We start from the raw sequence: 20,864 nt of genomic DNA on the forward strand, positions 1-20,864 counted from the left end.
TATGTGTGTAGATTGATAGTATGTAATTTTTGTGTTTCCTTTGCATGCTGGTAGTGAGTTTGTTTTACCAGGTTGAACTACATGGTTCTTTCCCTGTGACTTTCTATAAATGTAGTATCATGCTGTCTTACTTCAGACTTCCCTCTATTTACTTATGACACATTTCAGATTAATGTGTATGAAAATATCCTTTCTTGATTTTACTTCTGATGAAAGTTCTCAAGTTTTGAAACAAGTGACAGTGTTGGTAAACACTAAGCTCTCAGGTTTTGAGGCAGGTGGCTATGTTGGTAAACACTGGGCCACTCTTCACTTATAAATAGGTGGGAGCTTAAGAGAATAATTAATGTCAAAAGTTCAGTTTTTTGACAGTGCTACCTAGCTCGAAGTCTGAAAGCTTTTCAACATCAGTTTAATTGTCCTTGATCCCACTTGTATTATAAATCATTACCCAGCCATCCATCCACTGCCTCACTACTCTTTGTTAGAGTCTCACCAAATCACTCTCAAAAAATTGCTGTGATAGTATCTTCATAAGGACTGTTGTTGCGGTTGATGTCCTGTCCCATCCTTTATTGTCCTGAGCATAAATTCCAACTGCAAGCACCTTGTTGTTATTTCAGACCCTAAACTTTCTTCTTTGCCCCTACAGCTGGTATGCTTCATTGATACTACCAGTTATGTTAAGGATTACTATATGGTTTGGTTAACCCAAGGTTTTAGTGTTTCTGCAGTACTTAAACTGCTTTGGCTCACAGCTCTTCTTGTGAGCATGGAGACCCCTTGTGATACTAATACCTTAATATGCACCATAAGACTAACCCCCCAGCTGTCCTCTCTACAAGGGCTCACTTTTGTGGATAAATGCACAATAATGAGACCAGGATGTTGACCCATTACATTGCCATTCTTGTGTTGCAATCCTAGTCTCTGACGCATCTTCTCTCTGACTTGGTCTATCAGTCAGCTTTCTTAGTCTATAGGTCAGCTTCCATGTTATAAGCCGGCTTTTCCCTTGAACACTGACTGAGGTTACTTTTATAAGCTTTTATTTTTTTCCACTTTCTTCCTCATACTTTCTTGGATAACTTACGTTCAGTTCCTGGAAGCAGGTTTGACATCTTGTCTCCCCCCTCCTCCACCTATCCAAAATTTTACCTACCATTGTGCTTGCAGGATATGTTGGGAAGGTCACTCGCCATGGAGCACATTTCTCCCATCGTGCAATTGAAGGAGTTAGTGGATGAAAGTGCTAAGCTTCAATTTAGTAACAGTTAGTCTGATCACATTATCTGTTGTGTTTTCGAGTAAACCATTACTGGCAACATGTTTTTTCCACATATCCTGCTAGAAAGAGTTTTGTACTGTATAATTTCATTTGTCTTATTGTATTTATTTTCTTGTCTTTGAACTTAACCAAATATATAAAAAACAGTAACTGAAAATACTCTCTTTTGGTGTAGTGCTTTCTTTTGGTGACTGCCTTCAATTTCATCTTAAGCATTTCTTTTGAGGGTGGTCGAATTAGATGCTAGTTCATTGAGGGGTGTTGACAGGTTCCGGCATAATCATAACCCCCTGACAGTGTAGGCAGTGCACTGTTGATGCCAGAGCTGCAAACTCCCCATGCAAAGGAGTGTATGCTTGTCCTCTTTGGGGCAAGGGGATGTCAAATAGTGATTACAATACCAGGCAGCCATTGCTGTTGAAAGGAGTTGCACAAGGGGGGAGCCCCTGATTGGAGCTTGAGATGTCATGCCAGATGAGCTTAATGAAGAGAATCAAACTGTTGCACTTTGGTAGCCATAGGGCCCTAGCTGTTTCACCAGACAAAACAAATCTGTCCAGTGCGGAAAAAATATGAGCCAAACAAAGGCTTGCTCTTCTCTAGTCACCCATGGAATGAATGTAAACTCAATACAAATAAATTTCCTTTACCTCACATCTATGGTCACAAATTTTTGTCATCAGTCTACTGGTTTTGGTCTGTAATGACCATCTTCAGATCTGCAGCAAAGTGTGGGAAAAATGCAAATACATTTTTGCTGCGGATCTGAAGATGGTCAATAGACCGAAACTGGTAGTCTGATGACAAAAATTTGTGGCCTTTACGTGAAGGAAAGGAAATTTATTTTATATTTGGGTCATTGTTCAATTCGTGATAATGTTGCAGCTTGTGACATCAATACAAATAGTGAGACATACCCACTCAGTACCCAATTTGTACGTTTGAGCAGAAATCTATTTTTCTTTGATGCACATATTGAAGAAAAATTCAGGGAAGTGACATTCATTACCAACATGCAAAGTAATTGAATCCTAGTTAAAGCAGTGACACCTGTCACAGGCATTGCTCTCCTGCAAGGAGCTCTGTGACATCCCTGTCACTATCACCATCTTCAAGAGCCTCAACGTGATTGTGTTAGTTTTCATCAATATTTCATGTTACAAACTTGGAAAAATGGGATGTCCATTATATTTCCCATATCTGATGGGGAATGATAGTAGAGTGGATACTGAAGCCTTTATTTTCCAACTGGATGCATTATCTGAAAAAAGTCAAAATAATGGTTTACTGCTGTGATGTAAAGCCATACTTCCCACTCCTCATGTGGTGATTTACAATTCTGTGTTTTGGACACATGACGATATGCTTCCCCCATACCTCCCAACTGTGGAGATTGCAGGCACTGCAATAACGCATGGCCAGGATGTATTAGCTTCAGAGAACCACATTCCCTTCATTTAGTGAACTGCAGCGTGTAAAAGAAAGAGAAAAAGATACAATAATACAAAACCTTTGACCGTTTCCTGTATTCTGAGACAGAGAAAAAAACCAGCTCAAATGACCACAAACATTGTGGATACAGTAACTAACCCATTATCTATAACAAAAGTGAACTCCTCTGCTTCTCCCACAATGTCAGGTGCTGGGGACTACCTGAATTCATCTTCAAGTACAGGGCAGGACCCCTTTGCCCTATTTACACTGTACCCACACCGGGAACGTTGTTGTTCCAAGCCTGTACCTTCTCAACAGGCTAATGTTACCACACATCATGACAGCAGCCAAGGCTCTATGGAGACATGGACTGTGGGTTACAGGAGAACTTGTTCATCATACCTTTCTGATACATTACAAAATAATCACCAACCAGAATTAACACTCCACATACAAAATATTTACCAACTGGAGTTAACACTCCACAAGGAGAACAAAGATGAAAGGAAGAAAGAGGACAAGAAAAATCAAAGCTGAAGATGGACCTGGCGTCCTCAGCTGCATCCCCCTCCCTGCCCAACAACCACTGACATTAAAAAAGGAGAATGCTTACTGCACCACAGCTTTCAGATGTTTATTAAACATTTGCATTCAGTATATTTTAAGAGCAGTCAACAAGTTAGTAGAAAAATAATGGCAAGAGGTCAGAAAGAGACACCAAAAGAAATTTAAAGTGCTCTTTTCTAACAATAACATCTTAGAACAAAAGAGTAGTGATAATTTTAAGTTTTATGACAGAGTTGTCAACCTCTCAAGTTTAGACGTGAGCACAAGAAAACACAGCTTACCACATGAAGGATTCAGCTAGAATTTAGCTCAGGAACAAAATCCCAGTCCTATTGTGTCTATGTTTGGCCATATTAAAGTAGCATTAGATGCTGAAAAAGTTCTCATTGTTGAACAGAACAGTATTACAAGCAAAGCAGCCAAGATTATTGATACAGCAAAAACAATATGCATAAAACTGAAGTAAATGTTATGAAGAAATGTGCAGTTTACATAGTGTTAACAGAATATTGGTTACCCATAATACTCTGGCTTTAAAGGCAGATAGGGGGAATACAGTCGTTCTTGAGGAAAAAAGAGGAGTATGTCCAAAAACCATAGCCTTCTTCAATACAAATAACATTATACACATTGATAGGGATCCCAGTAATAAATATCAGGTTTAAGTAAAGAAAGCTCTAACTAAGTGTAGCCTTTTGCTCACTAATAGAGAAATCTGCTCACTAATAGAGAAAAAGACCAATGTATAGTGATGAACCTTCAGTTTCCCAAACTGCAATGACAACCCAAAATTTGGAAAGAAAAGACTGACTGTTAATTGTACAAACAGTTCAACATATTATTAAGCAAAAAGCTTAACGTTATCATTAACCAAAATTATATGTTTGACAAAATGTTCACAGTTAAAAACTCAGCAGACCTGATAAACCATATCAAAGACATTCACATCCCAACTAATGGCAGATTCTTCTCCATAGATGTCACTAATATGTACACCCAGCATCTCAAATGCTGAAACTATATCCTTTATCAAAACAGACATATTCAAATTCAATAAAATGAGTCATACAGAAATTGACAAATAAGGCAACCTTTTTGAATTAGTTATATCACAGAACTATTTTACCTTTAATGGCCAAGTATATAACAAGAAGAAGGTTTAGCTGTGGGGAACTGCCTGTCAGGCACACTTGCAAATATTCTGTTATTGAAAACAAATTTTTTGAAAATTCTGATGAGCTAACTAAGAAAGTCATATACTATTGCTGTTATGTAGATGATACACTACTCTTGTTCTGTGGCATTCGTGATGAAGCTAATATATGTTATCAATGATTTAGTCAAAGATGATGTGACTTACCAAACGAAAGCACTGGCAGGTCGATAGACACTCAAACAAACACAAACATACACACAAAATTCAAGCTTTCGCAACCAACCGCACATACACAGACACAAGCAGACATTTGTAAAGGCAAAGAGTTTCGGCAGAGATGTCAGTCGAGGCAGAAGTACAGAGGCAAAGATGTTGTTGAAAGACAGGTGAGGTATGAGTGGCGGCAACTTGGCGGATAACGAGAAGAGAGGATATACTGAAGGGCAAGTTCATATCTCCGGAGTTCTGACAGGTTGGTGTTAGTGGGAAGTATCCAGATAACCCGGAGACCAAACGAAAGCGCTGTGCGAGTGTATACCTGTCCTTTTTTTCCCCATAAGGTAAGTATTTCCGCTCCCGGGATTGGAATGACTCCTTACCCTCTCCCTTAAAGCCCACATCCTTTCGTCTTTCCCTCTCCTTCCCTCTTTCCTGATGAAGCAACCGTTGGTTGCGAAAGCTTGAATTTTGTGTGTATGTTTGTGTGTGTTTGTGTGTCTATCGACCTGCCAGCGCTTTCATTTGGTAAGTCACATCATCAATGATTTAATCAGCTACGTAAGAACATCACCTTCACTGCAGAACATGAAGAAAATACGAGTTGTAAGTTTTTGGACCTGACATTTAAAAGAGAAGGAAATATTCATCTTTTCAACATATTCCAGAAACCATCATCATCTGACTGCATAATTCACAGCAGTTCTTGCAATCCACGGTCCCATAAAGAGGCAAATTTCTGCTCAGCAATTGACAGGATGATCAAATACCCTTTAAACAATGTGAGTATTAATATTGAATTACATACGCCGGAGAAGGTAGCATCTCACAATGGCTGTGACCCGAAACTAATTTCAAAAACCAGAAAGAACATAGTAAGAGTAGACATCAGATTACAATAGAAGAGAGCAAGCTAATTGAGAAATATAAGTTTATAATCTTACCATACTGGGGTCACATTTCTGACAAAATAAGTTGGTTGTTTTAGAAAACTGGACTGCAAATTGGTTTCAGGATGGAGAACAATATAAGATCATGTTTTATACACAATACTGATAAGAGCCAAATATATGTCAGTGATGTATAAAGTAACATGTAGTGGTTGCGATAAATTTTATTATGCGTAAACAGAGAGAAACTTCAAAATGAGATTTAGAGAAAATACTAACTCTAGTGAAGCCAATCCCTTAGCATTCAGTGCTCATTTAAGAGAATGCAAGCATTCTGCTAATGACATTAACAAAAACATCACCATTTTCCACAAAGTAGAAAAAGGCATTTTATTTATTATTCTAGAAGAAACTGAAATAAACACACTTATCACAAAACGACTAGACAACATACTTATGAACTGAGGTACAGAATAGGATGTATATCAGAATTTCAGCAGTGTTTTAACTGAATAATTTTAGTTTGGAGTCTGTCGTGCATGTAAAAATCGTCGAATTTGACTGATACATTGGATTTCTTCGCAATCTTATTTCTTTTGTGCATTCTACCTTCACATTCCAATTGTCAGAAATTGGATTTACATAATTATATGAATGTATGTCACAGATTTATATAAGTATGTTCACAGAAATAACGAAAGACAGGTAATGTAGACTCGTTGACCTGTCAGTACCATGTTTACTCTATATGACAGCTTTGTCAAACATTATCAAGAATTGTCACTGCCTAAAATTTGACAACAACAATGTAAATGTACAAACTGTGTACTATGTTATCACACTTATTTTGGATTCTGTTGTATTAACTGTCAAGCTTGTCATTGCTATAGAAGTGCATAACGTAAGTAGACTTATATTACTGCTATATAAGATCAGTTATCATTTTGTAGAAATTGATGCACATACAGTTGTTCATTCCCTTGTACCAGAGGCCACTGATGAGGGATTATAAACCTGAAAACTGGTTTTGGCAAATAAAAAATTTCTAGTGCAGCTCACGGTGTGTAGAAGAAGCCTTTTAATAAAGCACTGACACTGAAATTATGCACATTGTTGTCATTCCTACTCAAGAAGTGGCGTAGGTAAAGGCTGAAGTGTGACATGTCTTCTTGCTTCTGCCCCTTCATTCCTGGTACCCCTACAGCCATTGTTCAGGGGAACTGTAATATTTACCTTCAACACCAGACAGAAGGCAGACACTTACTGATCTTACGTTCAGTGGTATGTGTGGCCCTTCAGGAATCTTGAGTCCCTGAAACATATATACCCCTGTCCTATGTAATTGTCATGCCTTTGTAAAAAATACAGTAGACCCTGAAGGATGTCATGTGGTGTCTGCACTTTGGTACTTGTGGGCATATTTAGTGAACAACATTCACTCAATATAGCATTAGATGATGTGGCTGCTCACATAGAGGCGACTATGAGTTACTCTCCCTGTAATGTTTATCTCCCTCCAGATGGGGATCTGACATATCAAGAGATAGCTGACCTGATCCATCAGTTACCTCCACCTTTTCTGCTCCTGGGTGACTTCAGCCCCCTCAACATATTGTGTGGCAATAATAGAACTTCTAAGCAGGGTACTTTAGCAGAACAAGTAATGATAGACTTTGACTTAATTTTACTAAACAGTGGGACACCAACTCATTTTAGAGTGGCACATGGGACATATACAGCCATTGATCTTTCAGTCTATAGCTCAACCCTCCTCCCTTCAACCCAATGGATGGTACACAATGGCCCCTGATCATTTCTGAGTGTTATGATTTTCTCACACTTTTAATCAACCAAGCACTGTTGATAGTGTTCCCTCAGGAAAGCCGATTTGCATGTTTTTGAGCCTGCCCTACCATCCAGTACTACTCTACAAGGGAAAATTGACAACTTAGTAGAGGACACAACTACTCCAATACTAAAAGCAACATAATTGATTCCCTATTCTTCAGAAACATGTCATAAGAAAACAGTCCCATAGTGGACACAGGAAAATGCTAAGGTAATCAAAGATTACAGACGGGCACTGAAATGGTGTAAGTGTCAACTGTCAGTGTTAAATCTTATTGCCTTTAAATGATTCCATGCCCAGGCGTGCTATTGTGCCAAAAACCAGAATAAAGAATGTTGGGAAAGGCAACTCACTACTGTAGGGACCTGTACCTCTTCTTCACAGATATGGGCGAAGTTACATTGTATCTTTGGTTGCCAGCTAAGTAGTAGCATTTCCGGTCTCCTGTTAGACAGAACTGTTCATTCTGGCACTACTGTTATGGCAGAACGTTTTGCAGCACGCTGTGCTCAACCATCAACATCTAACAACTACCCCACCACCTTCTGTCTACACAACACTACTCAACATCTGTACCCACATAACACTCCTTTCAGTGAATGGGAGCTCATCAGTGCTGCTGTCCTTAGCAATGACATGGCATCAAGACTCTCAAATGCTACAGCTTCTAACCATGGCTCACTAATACCTCATACTTGTGGTCTTCAATTTTATCTGGTTTGTGAATGTGTGTTTCCAACCTAGCGTGATAGCCCATTTTGGAACTAGGAAAACCCTGTATGAAATGGGCAGCTGTAAACCTATCAGCTTTATGATTGTTTTGTGTAATTTGCTTGAATGAATAATGACCCCAATACCTGTGGTGGACTCTTTGAGACGAGTGGCCTTTTGTGCAACAGCCTATGTGGATTTGCAAAGGGCAGATTCATAGCTGACCACTTAACTTGATTGGAGTCTGCTATAAGGGCAGTTTTTGTCTGTCACCAGCACCTCACTACTATCTTCTTTGACTTAAGGAAGGCCTTTGACGGTTTTACCACTTCATTATTGAACTTTGCAAATGTGATTTTGAGGCATCCTACTAATTTTTATCCAGAATTTTCTGTCCTTCCATCTCTACCCTCCCCCCTCCTCCCTCGATCTGTGTCTCAGTTGGAGCATTCTTCAGTGCTCTCCATACACAGCACAGTAGAGTCCCACAATGGTCTGTGCTGAGTGAATCTCTTTTTGATATGGTGTAATGAGTTTCTTCAACTAAGAATGTTACTGGAATGCAGCTACAAGATGCCATCAGGGAAGCATGATCCTAGACCCTCATCCCAGCTTTCCAGTTGGACACTGTGAAAACAAGCGTTATGCACTTATACCAACAAAGAATCATTCATCCACATCGAGAACTTTACCTTTGCAACGAACAGCTCAGTGTGATAGAATCATACTGGTTTTGGAGCTTTTGTTTGATGCTCAGTAGACGTGTTTCTTACATATTTGACAGCTTAAAAAAAGTGTCAACTAAAGATCAACACACTCTGCTGTCTCATAGTGCGAACCACTCTTTCCTTTTGCATCTATACAAATGACAAGTCTTATCCTGACTGACTGGAATACAGATGTCTGGCTTATGGATTAGTTGCCATTTCAACATAATAACTACTGGATTCTGTTTACTGCCATGGGATTGGATCACAACTAACACCTTTCAGATGAGAACTCTGAACAGCCTCCTGTTAGAGGCTGAGATACCACCTCTGTGGGTCAAACATCACCAAATATTACTAAATTTGCAGTATGTGGCCACAGCTACTCTTAACACCCAAATCATCACTTCCTCTTCGTTAACAGGGTTTGCCTCCCACAATGGCAACTTACATTTGGTGATGTAGCAGCCACTCTGACCACCATCTTCTTCCAGTGAACCCCATCATCAGGTTACTTTTGTGAACTCCTTGTGCTGTGTATATCATTCAAAATCTGGCTGTGTGTTTCCATCGGACCAAAGGAAACTGTAGGCTCTCCTGCATTCCACTGTTCATTTCTCTCAGTCCTTGGAGAATTTCCTGGTTTGGCAGCGATCAGTAGTAATGGCTAAATGTTTGATGATCACACAGGCTATCTCTCTATTCTAAGAGCCACGAATAACACTCGGTGCTGCCTGAGTGTAGGATTTTGCTGCAGAACTAATACCATTATCCACACTGTCCTTTATACTTGTACTCACACTCATGAAAATATCACAATTTGTAGTGACTCCCTAAGCAGCATTCAGGCTGTAAGTCACAGTGTACCCAGAACCTGTTCGTTTTGCATTCATTTAGACCCAAAGTGATGTAGAGATTCTGGGAAATTATCTTGCAGACTGATTAGCAAAGAAAGCTACAGAAATGGAAACCCTGGAGATATGGATGCCGGGCTCTAACTTGGTGCTTACCTTATATTTTCAGCTGTTGGATGCTTGTAACAAGGAATAGCTCACTATGAACACTACAAATAAGATGTACCATAAAGGGATCCACAACCACACGGTGATATTCCCTTCACCATTCTTAAAGGAAATCTTTTACCTTATGCTGACATCCTCAGACAGGAGTATCACCCCATTATCGTTGTGACACCCATCTGTTGGTGCCCTTATTCACATCCGAGTGCTCTGACTTTGGTTATCAGTGGAAAACAAAACGCTGAAGCTTGACAACACTTTGTCTCCTCTGTAAAGTGATGATGTCCAAACAGCACATCCTGTTTTATTTTTTTAATAGAGAGTGTTTTTAAATGCACTTATTTTAAGCTTGTCACTAAGGTCTCATCTCCTTTTTCACTGGACATAGCTGGACAGGGATTTGAACACTGCTTCTCCCAAATAAACAGTTTACTGCCTTAAACACTGTGCCACTTCACTTGGTTTGTTAGCATATGCTGTATGGCTTTTGAACATGAGGCATAGTAACTAATTCAATACTAGAACAAGGCCTCCACCGATCTTTCATTTTTCTTTCTGACCTACAACCCATTACTCAATGGTGGGAAGTGTGTAGATGACTTACACCGCAGTGACCATTTCCTGATTTGTCCACTGAACAGAGCAGTGCTCAGATCAAGGCTGTCATAATGTGTTCTCAGCTAATCAAACTGAACATTATGCAGGAAACCACTTTATTCTAATTAATATAGAAACAAATGTGATTGTGAAGTGATGAGACCAGGCTAGGGATTATTGAACCAACAAAATTTTTATCTTCTTTAATACTGCAAGTACCACAATAAATCTGACTTGCAGAGAAGACAAAGCAAAATATACCTGTCACCCTTAGGCTGGTACAATGACGGGGGAAATATATAGAACGAGCAGATATGGCAGGTGTGGAGACTTGCAGGGATTGTAGTGTGATACAATATGATGATTTATGATGTGCTATGTATTTCACACTTGACTTGGAGTGGGTTTGGGGAGGTGCAACAGGTGGTGAAGAATAATAATTGAGGAAAGATGTGTTTAAACAACTGTTTGATTGTGGTGCCTCTCTGCTACTCTTGGGCTGTGGAGTAACCTTAACCTGTCTATTAGGGTGGTGTTCTTGTATGTGTGAACTTATACTCTTGTGGGAGTAGCCATTAGTCTGTGAATGACTCATTTTTACACAGAGTATGTTGTATTATGACAAGAGGACAGCTATTAATTTAAATGAGCACTTGCTCTCTAATTTTAGATTATGACAAAATTTTTTATTGATCTATGTGAAGGTGTTCTACATTCTTTTATGTGAATTTTGGCACATTCATCTAAGAATAATAATGGAAAATGTGTCCTATAAAATTAATGTACGGTGAAAAAGAAAAGTGAGATTCCTTTGTCTTTCACGTTTCATAGATTTCTCACTTTACAGCTCACACTTTTGTTGTGTTGTTTCAGTTGCTTGATATGCTGAAGTTTTATTCACGTTTTGAGATAAGTGATTCAACTGGGGATCCATTAACTGACCATGATATGACGCAGCAACATTACTCAAAAATAACATCATTACAGGTAAGTCTTCTAACTGTTGATATTAGATGCAAGCCTTTCAGGTAGCACTTCATATATCAATCAGACATCTCAGAAGGCTTCTTGGAATTTTAGTATGTATTTAAATGTTTGTGATTCCATTTTGTCAGTGTAGCTTTCAGAAATAATTAAGCACGTAACATGGGCAAGGGAAAACTGCTCACAGAATAAGACTGTCATATGCTTCAGAATATTCATATCTATAATAAATTTAACATTGCACAAACATGGTCAAGAATTATTGACTAAATAAGCCTCTCTTATGTTACTGTTTTCTTTATATTCAGTTAACGTATTAGTACAGAGCCGTGATTGTGCCCAGGTGTGCACTTCTTTATCTGAAGCAAATCAGTGGCCATGCATGTCTTTCTTCAGGGCTCCAAAAATATGGAAAACACATGGTGAGATATTGGGACTGTATGTAAGATTTGTAAGGGTTTGCCAGCAAAACTTCTGCAGTGTAATCGAAACACTCTTGGCAGCATGGGCCTGCTAGTTGTTTCGAATATGCTGCAGAAGTTTTGCTGGGAAGCCATTACACATCCTCCATACAATCCCAGTATCTCACCATGTGATTTCTAAATTTTTGGGCCCCTGAAGAGAGATTAGTGGTCACCAGTTTGCCTCAGACAAAGAGGTGCATGCTTGGGTACAAGTTGTGTAGATAAGGCAAACATTTTCCCGAGAAGTCATTGACTGTCTTTTCTCACACTGAGAGAAATGTATAAACAATTATGGCATTTGCTCTTGAAATAATGAACAGTTTACTTACTTCTCACACTGAGAGAAATGTATAAACAATTATGGCATTTGCTCTTGAAATAATGAACAGTTTACTTACTTTCTCTGATACTATTATGTGAGGAAGAATGCAAGACAGGATGAAAAGTTGCAAATCAATATAAAGTGATGTATATCAGAAGTGAAAAGCATGAGCAGAAAAAAATGAAAGAATCTAACAAATGAGGACAATGAGTGGGATGAAAGAGATCAGAAAATTAAAATGAAGAAATAAATGGGGCTGACACTGCTCTAAAGCACTGTATCTTACTGATAATGCTAGTACAGGTGTTTTCATGATCTAATTACTTATCTTGTTATTATAACTCATTATAGACATAAAGCGTGAAGTGCTACCCTTCACAGCTATCTTCCTCATTGTGCTTCTCACGTTTCACTAATACATCTCAGTTTCACTCTATGAAATACAAAATACTGTAAAAACTGTATGTGAACAAGCATGTCATCCTCAATTTCAGGCACACTACTGTAACAGGATAAATAATGCAGTGGTAAGCCACAGTCCTGATTTTCTTAACAAATGCCAGTATTAAGTGTGATATTTAGGCCATGTAACAATCTTCTTTCAAAAATGATTTGGGTCAGCTATGTGATGTGTGTAAAAATCGTAATGCACATAGAGAACCAATAAAAGAGAATAATACAGATGGTACCGAATTATTTATGTGTTTGCAATGTACCAGTGCATATGTGTACAAAATATATTTAATTTCTTCTTGAACTTCATTTTTTTTGCAGAAGGCTGCATTTGCAAAATTTCCAGAACTCAGAAGTTTTTCTCTTGCAAATGTTGCAAGTGTTGATACAAGGGATTCTTTGTTAAAACATTTTGGTTCTTTGAGGTTGGTATATTTTTTGTTTTCATCTTTTGGGTATCTGATTTAATTAAACTAGTAATAGCTGTTTCCATGTAGCAATTTGTATACAGAGATATGTGATGAAATAAATACATGCTAATTAAAAGACTATTGATTATTATCGAAGTCAGAATTTTAATGCAGGCTGATTCAGAATTTTTCACATCTATGTTACATTGATATTTTTGGGGTGTTGCACTTTACAAGCCTCTTTTGGTAAATAGCTGTGGGTCAATTAGAATGAAATACATTATATTTGAGGAAGGGTACTTAAACCTACATTATATACTTATACAGCTAGTATGTCATGAAATGTCTTTTATACAAGTACAGTGTATCATTTTTGTAATGAATGCCTTATGCAAAAGTAACCATTTGCTTTTCCCATTGCACCTCTTCACTGCACATATCTTAGTCCTCTCAGCAAATGGAAATCCATTGTCATAATGAAAGTGGTTAATCACTATGAATTTATTACATGGAAAACAGTCTGACTGGTAACCTGTCACAATAGAAACAAGGCTCGTTACATTACTAAGGTGATGTGTATTGTGCATATCATTGTGCAACTGTTTTTTCGACCTTGAAATGTTCTTTACTCTTTATGCAAATTTATATCTTTCTGGCTGAAGAAACAGTTTACTACATGTGTGTTTTTGTGCTGTTGTAGAAAATGTCAGGTATAAGATCTGACACAGAAGAAACAAGACTGATGCTTCAAATCTGTATAACTACCAGTATTCAATTAATGGTGACTGCCTTCACATTAGGAACTGATCAATTTTGATTAAACTTGGCTATCTGATAAAGATAGTTACAGGTCAAAAACAGTTATATTCCATAACAAATAGTTAATTGGTAATTTGAGCAGTTTTATTTCTTTTGTATCCAGCTGATATGTACCAGCTCGAACTGTAGTTTAACTTGCTCATCATCAAGGTTACAATCCACTGGATTCTGGAACTGAAGAATGTCACTCTCAGTTCTGTCAGGATCTGAAATAAAAATCTCTGCAATAAATGCTTCTTCAAGACAAAAATATTTTTTTTTTTCAGAAAATGAAGGATGGTATCTTCAGGAATTTTAGCACAAAACTCTTTGAAATGAAAATGAGAAAAGCCTTCTCCTTCAAATTGTGCTTCAGATTCTTTGTTGATTCTGTAGAGACCACAGATGAGATTATCCTATTCGTAAAGTAAAAGTTGAGTTCATTGAGGTGGGAAGTGATGTCGACCAAAAATGACAACATTGATGGCCAGCCAGGATGTGACAGCTGTGGATCAGCTCTCTTTTTCAGTGAGAAAAAAGTCATCTATTTCATTTTGGAACTTGTAAAAATGAAACGGGGCTTAACCGCAGCTGAGACACCTCACTGCTATGTGATAAGGCAAGTCACAGAAATCAGAATCAATTTCTTCAAGAAAAGCCTGGAACTGATGGTGATTGAGTGCATGTTGCCCGATGAATTTGACACAGGACAAAATGGGACAAGGGCCCATCTAAAGTGTGTGTGATGGTGATTTGACTTGTATGCAACATGATCCAAGAGCATATCTGTAGATCTTTGTGTACAAGGATATCCGGATGATGTCAGGATGCTGACGATAGACAAAGTTTAGAAATGGAATTATTGACTTGCTGAAGTAGCGTGATAGTAGATGGGTGACCACGTTGTTACTCAAAAAATTCTGAAGGCAGTCTGAGTGTTCACCATTCATGAATTCTGCTGCAGAAGCTCCAGTGTCAGGTTTAATGGCTGCATGTAGTCCTAGTAACGCCTGCAGTAGGGCAGATACTTCTCACGTTCTATATGTTTTATCAAGCAAATTCGAGTACTGTCGAGGAGCCAAGTGAACTGATGTCGCAAACCGCATCTTGTCTGCAAACCATAGTGTCATAACTCCTGATTTAAACAATGCTTTATTATATTTTATTTATTTCATTTGTTGCCATGAGTTGGTTTTGAGCCATTATTCAGAATGCACTGCCAATCATATAAACTTTGCTTGTACATCTGTGTATACACATGTACTGCACGAGCCATCGAAGGCTGCATGGTGGAGGGTAACATGTCATTCCCCTTCTTCTTCAACTCATAAATAGAGTGGGGAAAAAAGATTGTTTATATGCTGACGCGAGATACACATTGTTGGCAGTAGAATCATTCTGCAGTAAGCTGCAAAAGCTGGTACTCTTAAACTTTCTCAATAGTCCAGAATGAAATTTTCACTCTGTATTGGAGTGTTTGTTGATATGAAACTTCCTGGCAGATTAAAACTGTGTGCCAGACTGAGAATTGAGCTTGGGACCTTTGCCTTTCACAGACAAGTGCTCTACCATCTGAGCTACCCAAGCACAACTCACAACCCTTCCTCACAGTGTTGTTTCTGACAGTACATCCTACCTTCCAGACTTCTCAGAATCTCTCCTGCAAAACTTGCAAGACTAGCGCACCTGGAAGGAAGGATATTGCAGAGCATGGCTTAGAAGCAGCCTGGGGGTGTTGTCAGAATGAAACTTTCACTCTACAACTGATTGTGCACTGATATGAAACTTCCTGGCAAATTAAAACTATGTGCTGGACTGATATCCATACTCCGGACTGTTGCATTTCACAAGCAAATGCTCTAGCGAATGAGCTACCCAAGCATGACTCATGACTCGTCCTCAGTTTTATTTCGACTAGTACCTCATATCCTACCTTCCACATGCCACGGAAGGTCTCCTGCGAAACTTGCAAGACTAGCTCTTCTGGAAGAAAGGATATTGTGGAAACATGATCTAAACGCAGCCTGGGGATGTTTCTAGTATTAAATTTTCACTCTCAAGTGGAGTGTGCACTGATATGAATTTGCATGGCAGATTCATCCTTGTCATCATCTTGGACAGTTTCCTGCCTCTGGCCGGGTCTGTATGGAACATAGGCTTCTCCATCGTCTTCTGTCTTGCCACCATCTCTCAGTCTTCACCTTGGTCCAGTCTTCTCCTTTCTTCTGGACGCATTCCTTTACTCCTTTCAGATATGTCTCTCGGTCTTCCTCTTGGTCTCTTTCCTTCCAGTTTCATCTCGTGTATCCTCGTGGGTATCCTCTTTTCCTCCATTCTCTTAACGTATCCATACCATCTCAGCCTTGAATTCTCTCTCTCTCTCTCTCTCTTCCTGTAATGGTTTCACCTTCATTAACTCTCTGATCCTCTCATTTCTTAACCTGTCTATCTTTGTCACTCCAGTACTGTTTCTCAAGAATTTAATCTCACTAGCTTGTACTTTGCATTTCTCTCTTCCTTTCTTAACCCAGGTTTCTGATGCACATGTCAGGATTGGAACGTAGTATGACAGGTATATAAGCTTTTTACTGATTTGGGGTACATCCTTGCTCCATATCAGGCTTCTGACACTCTTCCAAAATTCTTGTGCGTTTCTCCTCCGCTTGTTTATTTCTCTGTCGTTTTTTCCGTCTTCCTGTATCAGGCTTCTTAGGTACTTGAAACTCTCCACTCTCCTCAATTGTTCCCCACCAGTTGTTATTCCAGTTTGTTCCTCTCTCCTTCTTTCTTGTTGTGATAATCATCTCACTCTTACTTATACTAAATTTCATCCCATATTCTTGTACTGTTCGTTCCCATACATCCAACTGCTCTTGTACTTCCTCCTCCTCATTCCCGCAAATCATCAAGTCATTGCAAACACCATAGCTTTCATCTTCCTGTCACCAATTACTTGTGCTACTGTACTCATTATATCATCCATCACTACAATGAAGAGTAATGGTGAAAGTGCACTTCCCTGCCTCAGGCCGTTCTTCTGTTCAATCCAAGCTGATCTCTCTCCTCCCACTTTCACACAGCTCACACTTCCATGGTACATTTCCCTTATCCTCAAAATAATCTGTTTTGCTACTCCTCTGTTCTCCAGGGCTTTTCACAGTTTGCTTCTACGTACACTATTATACGCTTTTTCAGTGTCCAGTAAAGTCATTAGTAGATCTATTCCATATTCATAGTGCTGTTCCTGCAGTTGTCTTACACAAAAATTAGATCCACCGTGGACCTTCCTTTTCTGAAGCCATGTTGCTTTTCTCTTATTCTTCCTTCTAATTTTGCCCGAATTCGTGCTTCCAAAATTTTCTCAAAAATCTTTGCACAGTGACTCATCAGTGTTTCCTTCTTAAAGATTGAAACAATTATTCCCTTCTTCCAGTCTTCTGGGATCATCTTCCATCTCCTCACAATTTTCATTACTCGATATAGCCATTGTATCCCCACCTCTCCTGCTGCTCTCACCATCTCTACACTTAGCTCATCCAGACCTGTAGACTTCCCTTCCTTCATCTTGCCCAGTGCCTCTTCCACTTTTCCCCATGTAAGGTCTTTTTCTATTTGCTGTTCCTACCCTTTCTCTCCTCGGCTTGTTCCTCCTTGTTCAGATTTCCATTCGAGTTCAGGAGTTCTTCAAAATACTCCTTCCACATATTCTTGAGTTCTTCCTTATTCTCTACCCCTTGTCCACTTTTGTTCACCATTCGAGCATAATCTGTCATACTGTTCTTTCTCTTACTTTTAATCACCCCATATAACACCTTTTTTGAACCTTCACTATCCTCCTCCATCGTTCTGGTCCACTGTTCCATCCTTTTTCTTCTTTCCTCCACCACCACTCTTTTTGCTTATTTCTTTCTTACCTGACACTCTTCTCTTGTCTCTACTGATCTCTTCTGGAACCATACTCTAAAGGCTCTATTCTTCTTCTGTACTATATCCTTTGTTTTATCATTCCACCAGGGTGTTTTTTTCCATCTCTTTTTGTTGCTTGTCCTCCCACATATTGCTTCCACTGCACTTACTAATGTTCCCTTGAATCTACCCCATTCCTTTTCTACCATTTTTGGTTCATCCTTTGGGATGCTTTCCTTTACTACTTGTAGGTGCTGTAGCCTGCTTTCTTCCTCCTTCAACTTCCGTACCCTTATATGTCTTTTCTGGTTTTCTGTCCCTTTATTGTCCTTAGTCCCTCTCAGGTTCTTTACCAGCAAATGGTGGTTGCTATCCAAGGCCTCTGGTAGTATTAGCTTAACGTCAGTGATGATCCTATTCATCTCACTATCGTACAGCAAGTAGTCAACTATCGACTTTCTCTTTAAGTCATGACTGTACCAAGTAATCTTGTGGCTCTCCTTTTTCCTGAACCAAGAGTTCTCAACCAGCAGCCGGCCGCTGTGGCCGAGCGGTTCTAGGCATTTCAGTCTGGAACCGCACTGCTGCTACGGTCTTAGGTTCGAATCCTGCCTTGGGCATGGATGTATGTGATATCCTTAGGTTAGTTAGGTGTAAGTAGTTCTAAGTCTGTGGAACTGATGACCTCAGATTTTAAGTCCCATAGTGCTTAGACCCATTTTGAACCCAACTAGCAAGTCACTCCTTTGACAGAACTCAAATAGTCTTTCACCTTCCTCATTTCGGCAGCTCCAACCCCTCTGGTCCAAGCACACTTTTGCAGCCTTGTCTTTCTCTTCCAATGTGTGCATTTAAATCCCCCATTACTATCATATTCCTCCTTCCCATCTGCTTCTGCATTTCCTCTTCAAACTCTTGCTTCTCCTCAGAAGTGCAACCTGCCTGCGGTGCATACACTTGTATTACCTCTATGGTCGTCCCTTTGAGTGGCAGATTAAAGGTGGAAAATAAGAGATGAGGTACTGGCGGAAATAAAGCTATGAAGACAGGCCGTGAGCCACGCTTGTATTGCTAGTTCAGTAGCACACAGCTCAAGAAAGGCAAAGGTCCCGAGTTTGAGTCTTGGTCTAGCGCACAGTTTTAATTTGCCAGGATGATTATTTCTTAGTAGTGCTTCAAGAAAAGAACCTCATCTTTCCAGCATGGTTTCCATTTAAGTTCACAAAACATTTCTGTAATACTTGTATGTCGATCAAACCTGTTGTTGTTGTTGTTGTTGTTGTTGTTTGTGGTGGTGGTGGTGGTGGTGTAGTCTTCAGTCCGAAAAATGGTTTGATTCAGTTCTCTATGTTACCGTATTGTGTGCAAGCCTCTTCATCTCCAAATAACTACTGCAACCTACATCCTTTTGAATATGGTTACTGTATTCCTCTCTTGGTCTCCCTCTACAAGTTTTGCTCCCCACACTTCCATCCAGTACTAAATTAGTGATCCCTTGATATCTCAGAATGTGTCATATCAAACAATTGCTTCATTTAGTCAAGTTGTGCCGCAAATTTCTTTTCTCCTCAATTCCTGCCAACACCACCTCATTAGTTATATGATCTATCCAGCTAATCTTCAGCATTCTTCCATAGCCTGTTTCAAAAGATTCAATTCTTTTGTTGTCTGAACTGTTTATTGCCCACGTTTCACTTCCATACAAGGCTACACTCCAGACAAAAATCTTCAGAAAAGACTTCCTAACTCTTAAGTCCATATTCTCTTCTTCAGAACAGCTTTTCTTGCTGTTGCCAGTTTGCATTTTATGTCCTCTCTACTTCAGCCATCATAAGTATTTTGCTGCCCAAGTAGCAGTTCTAGCTGTTTCAAATTTACATTTTATTTTCTCTCTACTTTAGTTATCATCAGCTATTTTACTGCCTGAATAGCAAAACTCTTCTATTCCTTTTAGCGTCTCATTTCCTAATCCAATTTCCTCTGTATAGCTGATTTTATTCAACTACAGTCCATTTTCGTTGACACTCATCTTATATCTTCCTGTCAAGACACTGTCTGTTCTGTTCAGCTGCTCTTCCAAGTTCTTTGCAGTTTCTGACAGAATTACAATGTCGTTGACAAACTTTAAAGTTTTTGTATCTTTTCCCTGAACCATAATTCCTTCTCCAAATTTTTATTTGGTTTCCTTTACTGCTTACTCATGTACTGAAGGAAAATAATCAAGGATAGATCATAAATCTGCCTCTTTCTTTTCTCAACCACTGCTTCCCTCTCATGCCTCTCAATCTCATAACTGCTGTCTGGTTTCCATACAAGTTGTAAATAGCCTTTCACTCCATGCATTTTATCCCTGCTACCTTCAGAACTTCAAACAGTGTAATCCACTCAACATTGTCAAAAGTTTTCTCAGAGTCGACAAATACCATAGACATAAGTTTGCCTTTCCTTAATGTATCTTCTCAGATAGCTGTAGAGTATTGCCTTGAACCTATAGGTAGCAAATCTAGTAGCATATCTGATCTGGTGTGGATCCCAAATACTCCAGCAGTATTAAAAATTGGTTCACACAAGTGCTCTGCATGCGGTCCCCTGTATAGGTGAGCTATACTTTCCTAGAGTCCTTCCAATAAAACGAAATTGTTTGCCTTCCCTATCATCAATCTTATGTGCTCATTCCATTTCATATGGCTTTGCAGTGTTGTGCCAAAATATTTAATTAATGTGATTGTCAAGCAGCACACTACTGATATTGTATTCCAACATTACAGGATTGTTTTTCTTATTTGTCTGCATTAAATATTTATTTATTTATTTATTTATTTATTTTTTGATTGAGAACAAACTACCACTCATCATATCAAATATAAATTCTGTTTAGATGAGTTGCTGTATCCTCCACAGTCACTCAACAATGACATTTTCCCACACAGTAAAGCGTCATCAGCAGTCACAGACTGCTGCGCTTACCCTATCTGTTAGATCGTTTATGCATGGAAATAACAAGAGCAGACCTATCACACTTCCCCTGGGACACTCCTGACAAAACACTTGCCTCTGATGAACCCTCAACATTTGGGATAACAAACTGGGTTA

At 39.0% G+C, this 20,864-nt stretch overlaps 1 protein-coding gene across 1 annotated transcript in view; it reads left to right on the forward strand.

The window, feature by feature from the left end:
* Positions 1-20,864, forward strand: part of LOC124608554 (RNA helicase aquarius) — a 339,510-nt gene that overhangs the window by 122,060 nt on the left and 196,586 nt on the right. Inside the window, exons 7-8 of the mRNA XM_047139996.1 lie at positions 11,308-11,421; positions 12,979-13,082. Coding sequence (XP_046995952.1) covers positions 11,308-11,421; positions 12,979-13,082 — 218 coding nt within the window. The remainder of the gene's footprint in view (positions 1-11,307; positions 11,422-12,978; positions 13,083-20,864) is intronic.

Source organism: Schistocerca americana, chromosome 1 (assembly GCF_021461395.2).
Source record: "Schistocerca americana isolate TAMUIC-IGC-003095 chromosome 1, iqSchAmer2.1, whole genome shotgun sequence".
NCBI lineage: Eukaryota > Metazoa > Arthropoda > Insecta > Orthoptera > Acrididae > Schistocerca > Schistocerca americana.